This window comes from Cyphomyrmex costatus, unplaced genomic scaffold (assembly GCF_001594065.2).
Source record: "Cyphomyrmex costatus isolate MS0001 unplaced genomic scaffold, Ccosl1.0 scaffold907, whole genome shotgun sequence".
Classification (NCBI taxonomy): Eukaryota; Metazoa; Arthropoda; class Insecta; order Hymenoptera; family Formicidae; genus Cyphomyrmex; species Cyphomyrmex costatus.
In genome coordinates, this window is record NW_017280492.1 from 120,219 (window position 1) to 138,278 (window position 18,060).

General features: G+C 38.7%; 1 protein-coding gene across 2 annotated transcripts in view; it reads right to left on the reverse strand.

The window, feature by feature from the left end:
• The window catches only part of uif (sushi, von Willebrand factor type A, EGF and pentraxin domain-containing protein uif), a 33,811-nt gene that overhangs the window by 2,983 nt on the left and 12,768 nt on the right, over positions 1–18,060 (reverse strand). For both annotated transcript variants that reach the window (XM_018549859.1, XM_018549858.1), the window contains exons 5-32: positions 17,646–17,786; positions 17,294–17,523; positions 16,807–17,160; positions 16,038–16,412; positions 15,774–15,942; positions 15,192–15,554; positions 14,898–15,080; positions 14,609–14,785; positions 14,321–14,523; positions 13,598–14,233; positions 13,359–13,482; positions 11,232–12,554; positions 10,444–10,896; positions 9,819–10,036; positions 9,443–9,695; positions 8,283–9,124; positions 6,679–7,562; positions 5,904–6,151; positions 5,486–5,617; positions 5,236–5,401; positions 4,886–5,137; positions 4,222–4,763; positions 3,573–3,785; positions 3,085–3,240; positions 2,857–2,980; positions 2,487–2,549; positions 979–1,169; positions 168–805 (exon numbers count right to left, since the gene is read on the reverse strand). In XM_018549859.1, coding sequence (XP_018405361.1) covers positions 168–805; positions 979–1,169; positions 2,487–2,549; positions 2,857–2,980; positions 3,085–3,240; positions 3,573–3,785; positions 4,222–4,763; positions 4,886–5,137; positions 5,236–5,401; positions 5,486–5,617; positions 5,904–6,151; positions 6,679–7,562; positions 8,283–9,124; positions 9,443–9,695; positions 9,819–10,036; positions 10,444–10,896; positions 11,232–12,554; positions 13,359–13,482; positions 13,598–14,233; positions 14,321–14,523; positions 14,609–14,785; positions 14,898–15,080; positions 15,192–15,554; positions 15,774–15,942; positions 16,038–16,412; positions 16,807–17,160; positions 17,294–17,523; positions 17,646–17,786 — 9,653 coding nt within the window. The remainder of the gene's footprint in view (positions 1–167; positions 806–978; positions 1,170–2,486; positions 2,550–2,856; positions 2,981–3,084; positions 3,241–3,572; positions 3,786–4,221; positions 4,764–4,885; positions 5,138–5,235; positions 5,402–5,485; positions 5,618–5,903; positions 6,152–6,678; positions 7,563–8,282; positions 9,125–9,442; positions 9,696–9,818; positions 10,037–10,443; positions 10,897–11,231; positions 12,555–13,358; positions 13,483–13,597; positions 14,234–14,320; positions 14,524–14,608; positions 14,786–14,897; positions 15,081–15,191; positions 15,555–15,773; positions 15,943–16,037; positions 16,413–16,806; positions 17,161–17,293; positions 17,524–17,645; positions 17,787–18,060) is intronic.

Consider the following 18,060-nt stretch of genomic DNA (forward strand, 5'->3'; position numbering starts at 1 on the left):
TTCAGTATACTATCTTTTTCCATACATTAAGAAATAATTATGTATTGAATAAATTTGTCAAAATATAAAATTCACTAAAAAAATTACATCTAGTAAAATAATTATATGTACACTTTCTGTGTATAGACAATTATATTCATTAATATATATTTTAGAATAAAACTTACAGCAGCAGATCCTTTGGTGCTAGTATTCGGTGGGCACGGAATACAGAAGGTTTGCTGTGGTTCCGATTGATAAGTTCCCTTCTTACATTCCACACATTCGTTAAGGGTGCCGTTGAGGAAAGTTCCAGGTTCGCAAACCGGAAGCGAGCATTCCTCGATCGCCGCTGATCCCATATTCGGGGTCGTTCTACCGAGCGGACACGCTTGGCAGGATGCCTGTATTCCTTGAGTTCGGTACGTGCCGCGTGGGCAAGGTTCGCATTTTCCTTCGATGGCTAACTGCTGTCCAGACCCACACTCGTCTCGGCATTCTTCCTTCGACACAGCCTCGGCTGTTCTCGTGGTCTTTCCAAGGCCACACAGCTGGCAGGAGAAACTACCCTCGTTTGGCTGATAGAATCCATGGCCGCAGCTACGACAGAGACCGCCTAGGTCGTCGTAGTATTTGCCGGCAGAACAACGCTCCTTACAGTCCCCTGCGCTACGCGCTCCAGGACCCACAGTCACACTGGGACGACCAGCGATTATCGGACAAGAATTGCATTTTAATTGCCCGGACTCGCTCTGATAAGTGCCCACAGGACAGGACACGCATTGTTGCGCTTCTTCATCATAGAATGTTCCTACCGCACATGGTACTGCAAGAGAATTGTTGATAATGTAATCGATCGAGATGATCTCTCAAATGCTTCTCTCAAATGCATTCTTTTATCTCTCGTAGTCATATAGATCGAGACTGTATAGGTTTAATTATGTCAAAGAAATTATTTTTAATAATAATTTTGATGAAACATAGTATATAATATCTTACCACAATCCGGTGCCATAACAACTTGACCAATGGGACAGGCGTAATCGGATTCCAGAATGAGAGATGCGGGATCCGGCACGGTATTAGGTAGAATATCATGAACATCGAATTGGTCTTCTTCGAGGATCAATCTTTCGAGCAACATTTGCACAGTAGAGCGTTCGTTTGAATTGGCGTTCAGGATTGGATCGCTGTGAAACATAAATAAGAGTTATTGTTTTGCAAAAATTGATGGAACTTGCGGTAGCAACAGGCATGAAAGGGTTTGCGCAAGTATGTACAGCCGTTATCTTGAAGTGAGTGTAATTAGGGTAGTCTTATCTTTGGACTATAGGATTCTCTCGTCTGTAGACTTGTGTGTCGCAGGTTAAACCGCACTCATACCCTTAGCATTTTTATTAATACACGTAAATTTCTGCATTTATTTACTATCACATTGATCACGTATATGTTGTCAAGTGTATATTGAAATTGTTACATATTTTTTAACTGAAGCTGTTGGATCACTGTTAAGCAAGCGCATGTTACCGAACTTAACAAAATGGCATGAATTAATCAATCAAATGTATCACTTTTTAAATTCTACCTTAGTGAAAACCATCATAATGTCTTGTAACATTTTTAAGAACTTGTCATATTCTAAATATTTATAAAGATTTCTAAAAAAATATCTCAAACTTTTTCAGATTTTATCGTACAAGTTTTCAAAAATTAAAGAACGACAAATTTGGGAAGATTTAGAATACTTCGAAATTTATATAAAGAATTTTAGAAAATCTCTGAAGACTTTAAGCATTTCTGAAGTGTCCTAATTCATATAAAAATCTGAGAGAAAAATCTTCTAAAAAGTTTTAAAACTATATACAAGTTCCGAAAAAATTCAGCATTTGCATAAAAACTGTGAAAAATTATATGAATTATGTGATAAGGAAACTTTTCACTAAGGTAATCGCATTTAATTTTTGTGAAATCCATTTCATATAATATATTTGAGTTTTCGATTCTATGCATCGCGCGCGCGGTAGTATCGAATAATAGATTTCTTTTTAACAAAGTAAAGAAAATATTTAAGCGATCTCACAGCTTGGTTAGATCTTGGTTTTGTTACATTGTTATTACTATCGGAAAGTATGTGGACACCTGTTACAGCTCCCTACGATGACGTCCCACCTATATATGTGATACGATGATCAATCATGATCAGTTAGTAAGGACGTGCAGCTTTTACTTTCATACAATTCTATAAGGCTTGATCTGATACTTTTCTGGCTGTAGGATTAGTCGTTAGTTATATGATTTGACCGATGACTTTTTAATGCTTATTATATAAATCTGAGAGTTATGCACTATTATTGTAGGACAAGAGAACGCTGAAACATGATTAAATCTTGGGTAATTATTATAAACTGCGCGATATGAATGGTAGCGTATTAGAAATGATGTCAGATGGCGGGTAAGACCGATGTAAATGAATTGAATCGCGCTGACTTGAATCGAGCTGTCCTTACTTTATCGCTGGGAACGAGATCTCCACTTCGTAAGTGTCACTGCCTTGGCGACCCTTTCTCGTTCTGTATGATGCAACACAAGTAACAAAAATACTCAGTACGAACATTCACTGTAAGTGAAATGCGCGGCGCAATCAATAAAATATAAGTATACTGATGTAGTATCTAACATTTAAGCGATCGACATTGACATACAGAAGCAAGCTATGGTTTACAGAGATAATATTATTTAAACAAGAGGCTGTATTTAGAGCGATCGACGAGTTGGTGTGTTTAAAAAATTGCGACTCGCACCTGCAAATGTTTGAATGGCAACATTTTCCAAGACGTCGTCTTGGTAATTAATTATAAGATTACAATTTGCACTTACGGTTCTGCAGGTACAACAGCGGAAATGACGTACGTTCCACCATCTTCTTCGCTCGTTTCTCTCGTTGTACGAGTGCGATGATCGCATTGTACGTCAATATGAAGATCCTTGCATTCGCGAGTTCCTGAAAAAAAAAAAAAAAATAAATAAATAAAAGTATAAAAAATTAGACTGATGCAAGAAATGTGCAATTATAAAAGACAATCTGTTTGTAAAATTGCGTATTACCTTCGTAAGAATACGAACAGAAGTTCCAGTCTCTGTTTAAGGAGTTTACGGCATTTCGAACCTTCTGTTTGAGTACACCTTGACCGGCTTCGTTGCAGAGCACCGATGTAGGGAAATTCATCCTAATCTTGAAAACTCTTTGGGCTGACGTAGCACCTGAAACAAAAAATATACACTATTTAGGAAGTATAAATTCTTAGTACGCACAAAACAATTTTCCCGTCCTTCACTCCATTCGATAGGTTCGTATATCCCAGGTAAATTTTCATCACTTTTACAAACATACAAAAATTATTAAGAAATTTTTACAAAATACTTTATTTTTAGGAAGTATTCGTAAAATTGTATTAAAAAAAGAAATAGAAACCATTATTTAATGAGACGCTAATATTTCAAAGAAGAGAAACGCGCAGGATTGAATGACGCAATCATATGATATAAGGAATAAGATTGTGTTATAAGAGAAAACTAAAATGTGAGATGCTTACTCGTACAAGCTGGATATATCAAAGGTAGACTGGGATCACTGGTAGGTCTCCAGAAGCCTTCTGCACCGCACGTGTAGAATTTGGGGACCTCTTGTGAGAACCGAAGTCCGGCGTTACAGGAAATCTCGCAGACCTTGAATTGACCTCCCGAACCCCAGTCTTTGCATTGTTGCGTACCACCGACAGGATCTTTCAGTGTCGGGCAAAAATCGGCTGTAATGGAAAGGGTTTGTATAAATTTGGCAAATTTATGCGCGTACGCAACAACTCTTCCTAAAAAAAATATCATTTTCTGGAGAGATATTTTAGTGTTTATTGGACAAATATTAGTTAATATTTGTTTGATAGAACTATAAATATATTATTGTCTCACTAACATTTCAACGGTAATAATTATAAAAATAAAATTTATAATCATAATTATTTTACTATACAGTCACACAAGTACCAAATTCTCCGGTCGAAACAAATTAAAAGTAACATAATATTAATGTTATAATTTTTTACTCAACAATTAAGTAATTGTTATATAATACCACCTGTTATGCTAGATTTCTGTCGAGTACGAAATTATAACATTGATGCAGTTATGTTACTTTTAGTTGGTATTAACTGAAAATTTTTTTTTCAGTGTCAAGACTTTACTTACACAACACGTAAACTTTAAAGTTGCAAGTAGCCGAGTTTCCAGCCTGATCATAAGCCACGTAACTGATGTCATAAGTACCCCACATTAGAGTCTGCCCGGATCGGTGTCCGTTTTTCTCCTGAACTCTTACGATGCCAACGTTGTCGCTGAAATGTGGCTCGTCCCAAGTAACGATCGATGATCCGTTCTGAGCGATTACCCAAAGATCGCCTGGACAACCCCTTACTTCGGGCGAGATCTTATCTACCTCGAGTTGTTGACATCTACTGCCACCGTAACCGAGCGAGCACACACGCTGTCCACAATGCGATGGCACGACTCTTTCGACACCACCCACGGTTTCGTCGTATCCCGCCCATGTCAACACTAGTCCTTGATAGAGAACTGGTTCTGTACGACAGTCGCGAACTTGCTTTTGAACCTCATTTGTCACATGCAACGCACGACCCCAGACTTGCACCTTGGTCAGATGACCTTGAAAGCCTAAATCTGTGTAACTCTTTGTATTCTCGCTCTGTGGTTTTCCTAATACTGTCCATGCGCTGTAGAACATTTTAATGTTCAATAAACATATTTATCTTTTAATATAATGAAAATAAATCATTGGAGGAGCATTGAAAAAATGCCTCATAATTTTCTATGTTCCTTTTGAAGGGGCACTTACTATGCTGGGAGTGATCTGCCGCTGCCATAACCCTCGGTCTTGCTTGCAATGAGACCTTCTGTGATTAAAATGAGTTCTCCGCCATTTTCACCGTTCCATACAAAAGCAATGTGATGCCATTGTCCGTCGTTTATGGTCGCGTATTCTCCGAATGGTAGGTAGACGTCTTGTAAGTCGTGGAAGAGAGATACATGAACACCATTACTTTGTGCTTGGATCATAAGTCTTCGGTTCGTTGGAACGTGTGGGGAGCTGAAGAAAAGATGTATGTGAATCCGAATGTGAATTATTAAGCTTTACAATAAGTATAATAGATATCAAACGAAATAAAAGTGCAAATAAACATATACCTAACGCTATAAAGAGTGAAGAAATTTCCACCTTCGTCTCTTTGCGTAAACTGCACCCACATAGCAATAGTCAGGCTTTTTGCGGAGTTAGTGAAGAATGGAATGACTTGCGAAGCGCTGCTGCGTCCTTGATCGCTGAAGTACAAGTCGTAATCCACTTGGATAGCTGTAAAAATTTAAAGTAAAAATTATAGGCGAATTTTTTTTCTCCGATATAATATTTTAGTAAAAAAGAATCTAAGAAACATACATTTTCTGCAATCGTCACCAGTTAAGTTGAATGGACATTGGCAGAAGAATTTGCCTGTGAGATCGATACAAGTTGCCGATGGTGGACATGAATTCTCTTTACAATCAATTATATCTTCTTCGCAAGTTTGACCTAATGTAGATAAGTGAAGAATTAATTTTTTAGAAATAATAAATACGTTTGATTAGATATGAACGTAAACGACATATGCTCTCAAAGGAAAACATAATGACAACTATAGAAGTTTTATGTAGAATTGATTTATATAGTTGAATAAAGTTGATTATATTGTAGTTATTGAAACTATGTACATTAATTGTAGATATAAAACTTATATAATTGTCATATTTATAGTTACAGCCATTACCATAACTGTTCCTTTGATTGCGAGTGTGAATACATATTGTTAAAGTTATACCAGTATATCCTGGAGGGCATATGCAGGTATATCCGGGACCTTCATCGATGCAAGTGGCTCCGTTTTTGCAAGCGCCAGCTTGGCAGGCGTCGTATTCGTATTGACAGCCAATACCGGTGTAATCATTAGAGCAAGTACAATTTAAGCCGGAACCAAAATCTTGACAGCGGCCGTGGTGCATGCATGGATTTCCGATGCAGCGTTCCGGTGCCGTTTCGCACTGCTTGCCGTCGGTGCCAGACGGGCAACTGTTAATTGAAAATGTGTATAAATCGATGAATTTATCATTCACATGAATCATATTCAGAAAGAACAGTTTTGCTGAAGTGTATCTAATTAATTTAAATAAAAATCTGAAAATAGTTTTATTTAAACTACCAAAATAATTATATGTAGGACGCTTGAACCAATTTGCTGAAATGTTATAATTTTGCAGCAGTATTGTCATCAACGTTTAAGCGTTCTACATAATTATTTTGATGGTCCTACAAATTTATTTTCCGATCTGTGTGTCTGAAGACAAATTTTTAAATATTTCACACTTATACTCAATGAAAAATATAATGTCAGCAACTATAAAAGTAACAACTATACAAGTTTTATATGTCGAATTATACATAGTTGAATAAACTACTGATATAGACTATGTAGTCATCACACACACCGTAATGTGCTAGTATATAAAATAATTGCATAGTTATCACACCTTTATAGTTATTATATTTTTTTTTCTGAATGCAGAAAACTGTTCTTTTGTATAAGAATGTGTATTTACACGCAGAAATAATCCAGGAACAAATCCACGCAGTTGGCATCGTTCTGGCAAGGTCGGTTCTGGCACATGCCAACATCCATTTGACAGTACACTCCACTCCATCCCTCCGGACATATGCACTTGAAACCACCAATTTCATCTCTACATGTTGCGCCGTTCAGGCACGGATCTGACGCGCAGTCGTCTATGTTGATCTCGCAAGACGGTCCGGTGTAACCTTCGCGACAACTGCAGACGAAGGTATTATCAAGATCTATGCAGCGGTCAGTGCCAACTGGATTACAAGGATCGCTCGAACATTCGTCGCGTTCCGCTTCGCACTGCAGTCCGACAAAGCCAGGTCTGCACCTGCAGGTGAAGCCTTGCAGCTGATCTATGCACGTGGCTCCGTTCTGACAAGGATCCGATGCGCAGTTATCGATCGTATGTTGGCATTGCTTGCCCGTGTAACCGGGCTCGCAAGTGCAGGCATAATTGTCGATAAGATCGACGCATTGACCGTTGTGTCGGCACGGTCTAGATGCACACTCGTTGATATTCGTATCGCAGACTGCACCGGTCCATCCCGGATGGCAAATGCACTCGTGGCTGAAGAGTTTGTCCACGCAAATTCCGTTTAGACAAGGATTGCCCAAGCAGAGATCAATCTTCTCATGGCAGCGTTTGCCAGTAAATCCGTGTGGGCAGTCGCAGGAGAAATCAGCGATTAGATCAGTGCAATTGGCGCCAAGTAGGCAAGGTCGCTCAGCGCATTCGTTGGTATTGATTTCACAGCTTTGACCTTCCCACCCTGGCAGACAATCGCATTTGTAGCGACCTTGCTGAAGAGCCACGCAAGTTGCGCCGTTATTACAAGGATTTCCACTCGCCGTACAAGGATTTATCTGTGTAAAGATGCGAAAAGAAATAAAATTAGATACACTGCACATGAAAATTAAATATAAGTAGTTTATAAAGTGTTTGAGGTTTACAGATAAAATATGCAGATAGGAAGAGCCCGCTCTGATGACCCTGATCTTGACATATGTTATCAAGGTCAAGATCCCGAGTGACTTCAAACAAGTTTGACGGAAGTTATATTATATAACCATTTTTAAACAAATTTTATTCGATTTTTTTTTTAGGATTCTTATGTATTTTTTTTAGCATTCTTTAGAAATTTTACATAATTTGGATTTTTGTAACTTTTCAGAAAATTCCATAGATTTTTGTTAATGAATCAAAATTTTCTTTTTAGAAATTCTAAGAAAATTTACATCATTTTAAGGATTTTTTATATACATATAGGAATTCCGAAAAATATTCTAAAATTTCTCATTTTACAAAAAAAAATTTTTTAAAAACTTCAAAGTAATATTTACAAACGGAATTCAGTTAGAGAAACAGTTCAGTATCAGGCTGTTCGTCACCCTGATGAAGTGAACTGTAATGTTCACGAAACGTTGACATTCTAAGAATGGATTCGGATATGAAGACAATCCGTGAAAAGCACAGTTTATATAAAGTCTTTATAAAGTAAAAATGACAAATTTTTAAAAATATTATCGAAATATTTTGAGAACATTTTTCACTAAGAGAACATTTTAAAAGAAGGGCATTCTTACAGTGATGTCACAATCAACTCCAGTATATCCGGATCGGCAGAGACATGTGTAATTATTAATTCCAGGCTCATCCTTGCACATAGCTCTTTCCGGACACGTGTCGTTTGTACAATCTGATTTCTCTTCTTGGCAGTTAATGCCAGAATAGCTGGAGGCGCATTGACACCTGTAGCCTTGCGGCATATCTATACAAGTGGCACCGTTATAGCACGGTCGAGACGCACACTCATCGATATCGATCTCGCAGTGTCTTCCAGAGAAGCCAGCTGGACAATAGCAGTGTATACCATGTCCCATTGGCACGCAGAGACCGCCGTGCTGACATACGCTGTCGGTGCACTGGACAGGCTTGCACTCTTCGCGGCCGACTGAACCAGGTCCGTCCGTATACATGTTTGTGGGACACTCGACGCATGTGGTCGCTCCGTGCTGAGACTGGAAGAAGTTCTTGGGACACTGAGCGCAAGGAGCGAGTCCCGTATCCGAATACATGCCTGGCGAGCATTTGGCGCGGCAACGATCGCGACCGGGCGCAGCTGGTTGATAGGTAAAGGTTCCAGCCGGACAGGTCTGGCAGTCCTTGTAGCCTCCAACAGGCGGCTCACCGGTGTAGCTGTTTCTGGGACACTCGAGGCAAGGTACAAGACCGGTAGGTGAGTACGTGCCGTAACCACAGACTGGTATGCAGTCGTCTATGCTCTTGGAACCGTCCTCCTTTGTATACGTGCCGAAAGGACAGTGCAAGCAGGAACCTTGTCGATCGCTGTTCTGATAGAAGCCTTTTGGACAAGCTGTGCATTGCTTTTGTTTCTCTCCGGCGAAGGTTCCAGCAGGACAATGCACTAAAAATGCATAAGAATGTTTTATTGAGGCAATTTATTAAAAATTCATGAAGAAAATAATATAAATTAATTTAAGTTGGAAGTAATTTCTTAATCTTTTTTTACGCAAAGGATCACTTGAGATGCTTTTATATTATGTCATTAATAATAAATTATTATCATAAAATGGAAGTACATATATAAAAAGTTTGCAAAGAATAGTTTTAAAAAAGATTAAAAAAAAGAAAATATTACTGCTGAACACGGAGTATTAGGAAGGAGTATCGAGGTATAAAAATCTTAGATGACTATTCTATAAAAGTATGAAATGTGTCTTACAACAACGGGGAACATCGTTGGTATCCATGTTCAATACTTCGCCAATGCTGCACGTGAAGCCCCTGTTAATGGATGATTTGAGAGCACGGAGAGGCGGGCATTGATTGCCAATCGCAGAAACGTTTAATAGAGGCTCGATAACTGCGCTCGCATGAGGAACTTTTAGATCGAAGATCAGACTCAACGTGGAGCCACAAAATTCGTACAATTGCGTTTGACGTTGTGCCGGAACGACTACCAAAATAAAATCCATCTGGAAAATTTGTAGAAAATTTGTGTTAATCTTATTCCTTACCAATAATAATTCTGATTTAATTACATTGTATTATTAGTCTTATACAATTAAGATCTTGACGTATATATATATAATATATACCTTAAGAACATTTTCTTCAATCAGGTAAGGCATCGCTTTGACAAAAGACACGTTCATGTTCACGTTGATAGAGGAGCAACGTTGAGTCAAAATACTATTAAGACTCGTGTAATGTTGAGCCATGAGATCTTGATACATCGGCAAGCAGGATCGAGAAACGACGCCATTCGCCCGATAAGTTACAGTGGCGGTTACATGATAATCGGCCTGTTGCGTATCTACAAATATCAATATTTTATTATTTATATATAGTACATAATATATTAAATATATATTATACATATAAAATTGTAACACATTATATAAAAGAAGGACGTGCTTGAACATATATTTACACCAAAACGGGACGCTGCAAACAAATATATTTACACCAATATGAGAATATTTACACCAAAAGTATTAAAAAAATGTATCAAAACTCTCATTGCATTCTCTAACTACGCAATTTTTTATTATTCAAAAATGTTAAAATTTCGACACAAATTTCGAGTCGACAATTTTTTTATTTTAACGACGTCGAAATGACGTTTTTTCGAGGAACTATTTCTGACTGGAACACATACACACACATTATATAGTAATAATACTAAATAAGATAAAATTAATTAAAAAATAAGAAACTTACTTTCGGAAACGCAGTCAGGTACCACTGACGAAGGTGTCCATCGTTTGCTAACATCACACCCGAATGTTTTTATGGGTGATCCGTCGGTGAATCTATATCCAGCCTTGCAGGTCGCTCTGCATTGCATTCCCTGGTCTCCAGGAATGCATTTTAGATTACCATTAGCTGGCGGTTTTAGTTCCCAATCGACGCAGGGCGTTGCCTGGACCGAAACTTGGAAGTGGCAAACTGCCCTATTTCCACTGATGTCCGTTGCATATACCGTGACGTTTTCAAAATCGCCAATTCGGATCACTGCGCGTTCTGGTACAAAAGTGATCGTTACAGGACCGGAAGAGTCCGTGGCATTGATGCGTTTTCGCGTCTCATTGAAATTGATGGAGTAACTCTCTTGTCGATCGATCAGTTCGATAACGTAACTCTGGGGACAGCTCAGTTTCGGTGGAGTTATATCTGAGAATATTAATTAATTAAATATTAGTTAAATTATCTAATATTAATAAACATTAATTAATAATTTAATTAAGATTAAATAAAATTTACCCTACCAAACGATCGTTAATGTAATTGTTTATATTGGAATAATAATATATTTTTCATAATAATATATTTTCATATAAAAGATAGAATTCTGAAATTCTTTAATATTTTCAATAATTATATCTTTTATATTAATGAATGATTTGATTCTTTATCATTTTCATTATCTTCTTACTAATTTATTTAATAATGCGAAATAAGTTTATATATTAGGTAAAATATTAGATAAATTGAAAATTGTTACTAACCCGGAACAGTGATGTTGATCTCGCAAATAGCTACATTGCCATCGTAATCGAAAGCTATATATTTCACGAACGTGTCTTCAAAGATTCTAATGGGGGTTTTGAAACTTGGAGGCTTTACTTCCACTCGAGCGATACTGCCACTGTTGTCGACGGCGGTTGGCACTGTGAAATTCACTGGCAGTAATTCTCCGTTGGCTCCCTTTTGCACAACTATCGGTTGTTGCGGGCAATTTTGAAAGACCGGTGCTTCGTTATCTACACAGGGGGAGTATCCGTAATCGTAACCCAATAATGGTTCGATCTTTGGTTCCTCGCATCCCATAAGCTCGAACTTCAAACAGGCATTGTCCATGTAGCTAACGATACCGAGAATCACAAAACGGGCCTCCACATACTTGGGCAGGGTGATCATTGCCAATTCACCATAATTTCCGGGATCACGCATAGTCAGATTGAAATTCGGGAAATAGACGACGTAATTCTCGGTCTCCCCTTTCTTGTAGAAGAAACGAATCTCCGTGGGTCTACCGACTATGTCATTGGTGATCACGCCCTTCACGAGGATTGCCTTCACTCGATAGATACGACCGAGATCGACACTAACGTAAGTGAAAGCCTCTTGCTTGCCGCACCAGCCGGTTACCGAGTTCAATCGGACGTTCCTAGCTTCGTAATTCGGTCTCTCGGAGGTGGCATTTATCGCCGAATCTGGAATGCGTCCGGAGGCCAGACCGAGGGGTCTGATGACTTTGCACTCAGGTTCGCGAATGCAGACGATAGGTCGCGGGCTAATGAGAATGTAGCCGGGTCTGTTGCAGCTGAATTGTACCTCCGAGCCCTGTTCGTAGCTACGCGCCACTTGATAGCCGTCACTCGGTCTGCCAGGATCCTCGCAGACCGGACCTTCGCATCGTAGGTTGCCAAAGTCCCAAACGCCGTTCGCCTGACAACGCACAACGTTGTCATTGTGGTTCGTCTGACCGGCCAATTTAAAGGTATCTTGACAGCCAAAAAAGAAGGAAGACTGATGATTGGTGTCTTCATACTGGCCGTACTCGGCGCCGGGCGTAGGAAGTGGCTTGCCGCAGTTCACGCGAGGACAAGCTGGCTGCAGACCAGACAGCCAATAATCGGGCAAACCGGGTTTAGGATCGTATACGCATTGTCGGAAATTGGATGTCGCGGTATTGCGCAAGTAGCGGCCGTTGGTACCGCACTTCAGAGTGACATTCTGCTTGAAGGGTACCAGCACGCTGGTGTTGTCGTTTCGAATCACGGTAAGACCATCGCTTTTACCGTCTGGTAGCGATACACATTTCGCATCTATAAATAGTTAAAGAATACATTTGAAATATTTTAAAATAAATTAGGAATTTTTGCTGAATTATTACTTCTAAACTTCGATTTAGGTTTTATTGAAGTTATTTGAATAAAGAAAGAGAAAAAGGAAGTATAAAAGAATGTATGTGTAGATTAGATACGCGTCTACTTGCCTCACAGGTAAACACACATAGATGTGTGCTGCAAATTTAAGGTTTTGGAATAAGGGTTAATGTAAGAGACGTTACATTATTTTTTCCTATAAGTAGTGCGGATTGGTCGGTTTTATATTTGAGTCAAGGAAATTATTCCGAAACTAAACTGTGTGTAATCTCGATTTAAACATTATAATACCTTTTCATTTTTATTTTATTTTAAAGCGCTGTAGTTTGATGAAATAACATGAAACAAAAACTAATAAAAAAAAGTATTTTAAAATAGGCTTTTTAAGCTTTGAAATAAATTAAAAAAACAGTTGGTGTATTTTTTGCAACAACATTTTTTAGTGTAAAAACTTACAAAATATTTTTTAACATTGAAATTAAAGAATTTGTAGAAAAAAAGAGAAGACAAAGAAGAAATTTTTGTTATAATGTTTTTCAGATTTGTTTTTAATGTTATACATCTTTAAAATGAAAAAGAAATTGGTTTTTATCATAACTTTTATGAGATGCAAGAAAATCGCAAATGTTGAACTTATGAATAATAGTGCATTTCTTGCAGAAAGATTATATCTTTTTTTCGATATGTTATATGCGACAATGCGGCAGAAATTTATGTGATAATTTTGAAACGTTCTGCACTTACATTGACATTCGGGAATAGTTCCGTTCCAAATCCCGGAAGAGGTACAAATTACAGCCGAAGATCCAGATAAAACGTAACCAAAATTACACTGAAATCTAACGAGATCGCCAAAGTGATGCTGCTCCTAGTAAATAAATTCATACATTAAAAAAAAAAATTTTTTTCATTCATAATAATAATTACAATCAATGTTTACTCGGACGATAAAAGAATCGTATTATTTGATTTTTTTATTTTACCTTTGTTGATAATAATTTTCCATTCTCCGGTGCCGTCAATGACGGACACATCACTGGCACACACGTTTTATTTCTCTGATATAAATCGCCATCCCTTTCGCCAGTTTCTCCCTTCGCCAGATTAAATCCGGCCGTACCATTGCCTTTGTACAATTCAAAACCCGTGTTGCACATGCAGGAGTAACTGCCGGGACTGTTGATGCACTTTTGATGGCAGCCACCGTTTCTGATGGCACACTCGTTAATATCCGCGCATTCCAATCTGGTGCAACCAACCATCTCTAGCTTCATACATGGTGCACCTTTGTAATCCTGTATCCTGAATCTTATGTAGCGAGCTTCGATCGGCACTGGTAGATTCAGGATGGAAAGCTTCGGGTCCGGTATTCTGAACTCCACCGGCGTACCGTCCGGATTTTCGTAATTATTTTCATAATCTATGAAGACGTCCGTCAAGTCGTTCGTGTATTGCATCCGCACGGCTGTTGCGTGCCCGATATTTCCGTCGATTCTGGCTACAACCTGCGTGCGGAAACCGCGAATAATCGTCGGTGCCTTCATGTCAATTGTCACCCAGTTTGCACCCCGCTCGATGTTGTTGCCGCACCATCCGTCACCGTTATTCAAACGAATACCCTTTGAAAGAACATGAGTATTTAATATTATAAAAAGGAAGGATACTCTGAAACATTATGAAGAATAGAAAATGTCAATATATCCTACAGTTTTTGTATATCCATTTTCCGAGCTTGAAACAGTGATCGATTCGTCAGGAATGCCGCCGTTGATAAGACCAAGATCACCGATAGGCCGGCACTCCATTGTCGATGCAAAGCCCGACTTACACTTACAAGTAAACGCACCAGGATTGTTTATGCACTCCGTGGACGCCAGATCGCATTGGCTCGATGTGCATTCGTTTATATCTACAGAGACGAATGAAAAATTGCGACATAACATAACTCATTTCCCATTATAACTCATTTTCATGATTTATGTTATAAAATCTACCTTCGCAAGTTGGCACGTTATCGAACCGTTGATAAGGACCACATTGTATGATATTTGATCCCATTAGCTTGTATCCTTTATTGCACTGTACTCTAACGTCATCGCCAAAGAAATAATCTTTGCCGATATCAATAATAAATCCATTTTTAATCGTAGGTAGTAACGGACATTTAGCACCTATAATAAGAAAAAGATACGTTGTTATATATATTGTTACATATTAATTTTATATCAATGTTAAATTAATCAGTAAAGGAGAATTGCTGAATAAGCCATTTACTGAACTTACGCGAACATGTTGGTACTCTGTCGGACCAGGTACCGTTGCTCATACAAAGAATGACGGGATGCCCGCTTCGAACGTAGCCGGACTCGCATTCGAATCTAACAATCGTGCCGTAACTTCGACCGCTGCCATTCAAGACAGTCATGTTAGCATGAGGTGCATCTGGTAACTGAGCGCATTGAGATGCTAAAAACAATCATATGCATATTTTTTCAATACTCTACAATTCTATTCGTTTAATATCGCATCTATATGTATAGTCGTATCGATATATATATTGTGAAATTTTTAACGAACCTAAGCAAGATGGCTTTTTTTCCCATCTTCCGTCAGCCAAACAAGAAATCTTTTCCGTCGGTCTTCCGGAAAGAAACGCGAATCCTGCGTAACACTGATAGGTTGCCAGTCCACGGTAAGTAACATTCGAAGAACCAATTGAGAATCCGTTATCGATTTGAGGTACTGGACCACAGTAAACCTCTTGGCATTTAGGAATATACATAACTGACCAATTTCCTCCGGGGAGACATACCGTGGAAATTTTCGATTTGCCTGTGGCAAACTCTTGTCCCAATGGACAGGAGAACGTAACTACTGTACCAAATGCTGTGTCCCGACTGGACGCTAAAGCTCCCTCGCCAGGTTGCAACGGGGGACAATCTAAAATTAATATTTTCTTTTTAATATTAGTATGACTATCTTTACACATAGATAAAATCCTATTAAATGCGATAGAAATATAAAACCATTATAATATACAACTGATATATGTATATGTACATAGAGATTGCTCTCTTATTTCAAAACACATCTTAGTAATATTATGTAATCACATGTTACTTTCTTTACATAATACTGGATATGAAAATAATGACTTACCAGCAGAAAACTTAGCCTGCCAGCCGATGTTGCTGTGCAAAGCGTCAGAGACGAACCTAACGAGCATTTCTCCGCTTTCCGCGGTGAGCGTGATCTTAGGTCGAGTGTTAGAGGTGAAACCGCTTCCGGAATGCAAGCGTAGACCGTTCGTATTGGAGCCATCGTATATCTATCGATTTCCCGTGAAAGAGCAAAAATTAATAAACCGAACATGCGTGAAGATGTAACGAAACTTCGTTGTGTATATAATGTAATCAAACTTACTTGTACGTAATCGGTCTTGTGAACGGTGAAGTTAGTGAATTTCAGTGACAGTGGGCCTCTGTCTGGATTTTTGATTTTGTACAAACATTCCTGATTATTAGGATAATAATTGAGACCGTAAGATGGCGACTGAACCGTTCCGTTTCTTGCAATGATTGTAGCTTTGCAGCCCTGCGTGAAGCGAATGCTGAAGCCACGCCTGGAATCACCGAGGCTCGTTTTAAAGTACAAATACAAGTTGTTTCCTGTAGACATGATTACTGTTGGATTGTCTTCCGATTTTCCAGTGAGACGTGCAATCGGTTTGCTCATAGGCGAATCTCCGTCCCTCACAAGAATATAATCCCGATTTGTTTCAAGATCCAAGTCCTCGATCTAGAAACGAGAGAGTTACCTAATTAGATTTCACAGGCATTTAAATTTTTGTTTAGAAGAATCGTAACGCTGTATTAATACTTTGACTACCGCGCGAACTTTTGTAATCGATTGCTAGCGCTATACTATTATTTTTTATATAAAGTAAGTTAATTTTTTATATTAAAATGCATTTTCCATTAAAATATATCTTCTAATAAAAATGTTCGGCAAACGTGATATCTCAAATACATATAGAAGAGTTCTTCAAAATTCACAATATACCGTATATAGAATCAATGCAAAATGTTCATACATAGATGATAGTAAGATAGCCGAATGATTTGATTGTTATATGATAAAATGTTAAATAAGTATTAAAGTAAGTTGGATAAATGGTAAGAATTCAACGTACTTCCAGAGACATTATGCGTCCTGGCTGTGCCTGCAAGATATACAGACACTCCAATCCTCCGGGATAATTTTGGGGATATGCCGGGGACATAAGCACTTGTCCTTGCGGCGTTGCTCTGAGAATCCCGCCGCAGGCCTGTGGTTCGGTCTTCCACGAGGCACGGAAGCCCTTTCTTTCTACCGAGGCATCGGAGCTGAATTTTATAATCATGAAGTTCGAAGCTGAGACGAAGAGCTTGTTGCTGAAGTCCTGCTTGCCGGAAAGAGTCGCGAGATTTACAGACTTCTCCTCGGTTCTACCGCCTACGAGGATCTGCACTATATCGAAGCTCTTTTCGGTCTCGAATTCTTGAAACTGGAATACGAATCGTGACTCGTTTTGTAACTTCACATTTTAAGCATTGACTTGTGATTTTCACAACTATATATGTAGCATTAAGTGTCATTAACTTATTGAACGAGGGATACTTATCGAGTAAATAATTCACCTGCAAGAGAATATTATGTCCTTGAGGGCCCTCCAGCGTCCACTTACAATTGCTGAGGGGTGCATATTTATGCGGGTAATTTGGACTTTCCACGACGTCACCGCTGCTTGCCATATAATAGTGGCAGTTAGCCGGGCAGTCCAATTCGTCGGAATAATCGCCGCAGTCGTCTTGCTTGTCGCATTTAAACGCCGCGTTGATGCACTTGCCATTCGAGCAGTGGAACGAACCTGTAGAGTTATCCCGTCACGGCGGATTATCATTCCGTTCCACGTGAAATATAGAGAACAGAGCTCGCGTCGGCCGTTATGCGACCGCTTACACCGTCTGCAATTTACGTGAACGGACTTACCGGAAGGACAGGCGTCGGCGCGACACATGAAAGGAAGAAGTGACTCGCACGTGGTCAATTCCCACGTTTGCTGGTTGTCCGTCAAGGCGACGTCCACGCATTCGCCTGATAGAGGATTCGGTTGCTTAGACGCCCAGAAACCTACATTTTTGCCAATAATATAAATTATAAAAAAATGTCTAGAGTGATCATATATTATGTAAAAATAATCCTATAATTTTATTTTAAACAACGGCGATGTTGTTTTTCCTTATTTGACATTTGATGTATATGTATTAAAAAATAATTATACACTGTAAAATAAATTATGATTGTATAGTTATATTTATATAGCTTTTTTTTCTTCCTTTTTGGCTTGCGAATCACTTCCCGAAGTATTGACCTCGATTTTCCGGACATCCTATATATATATATA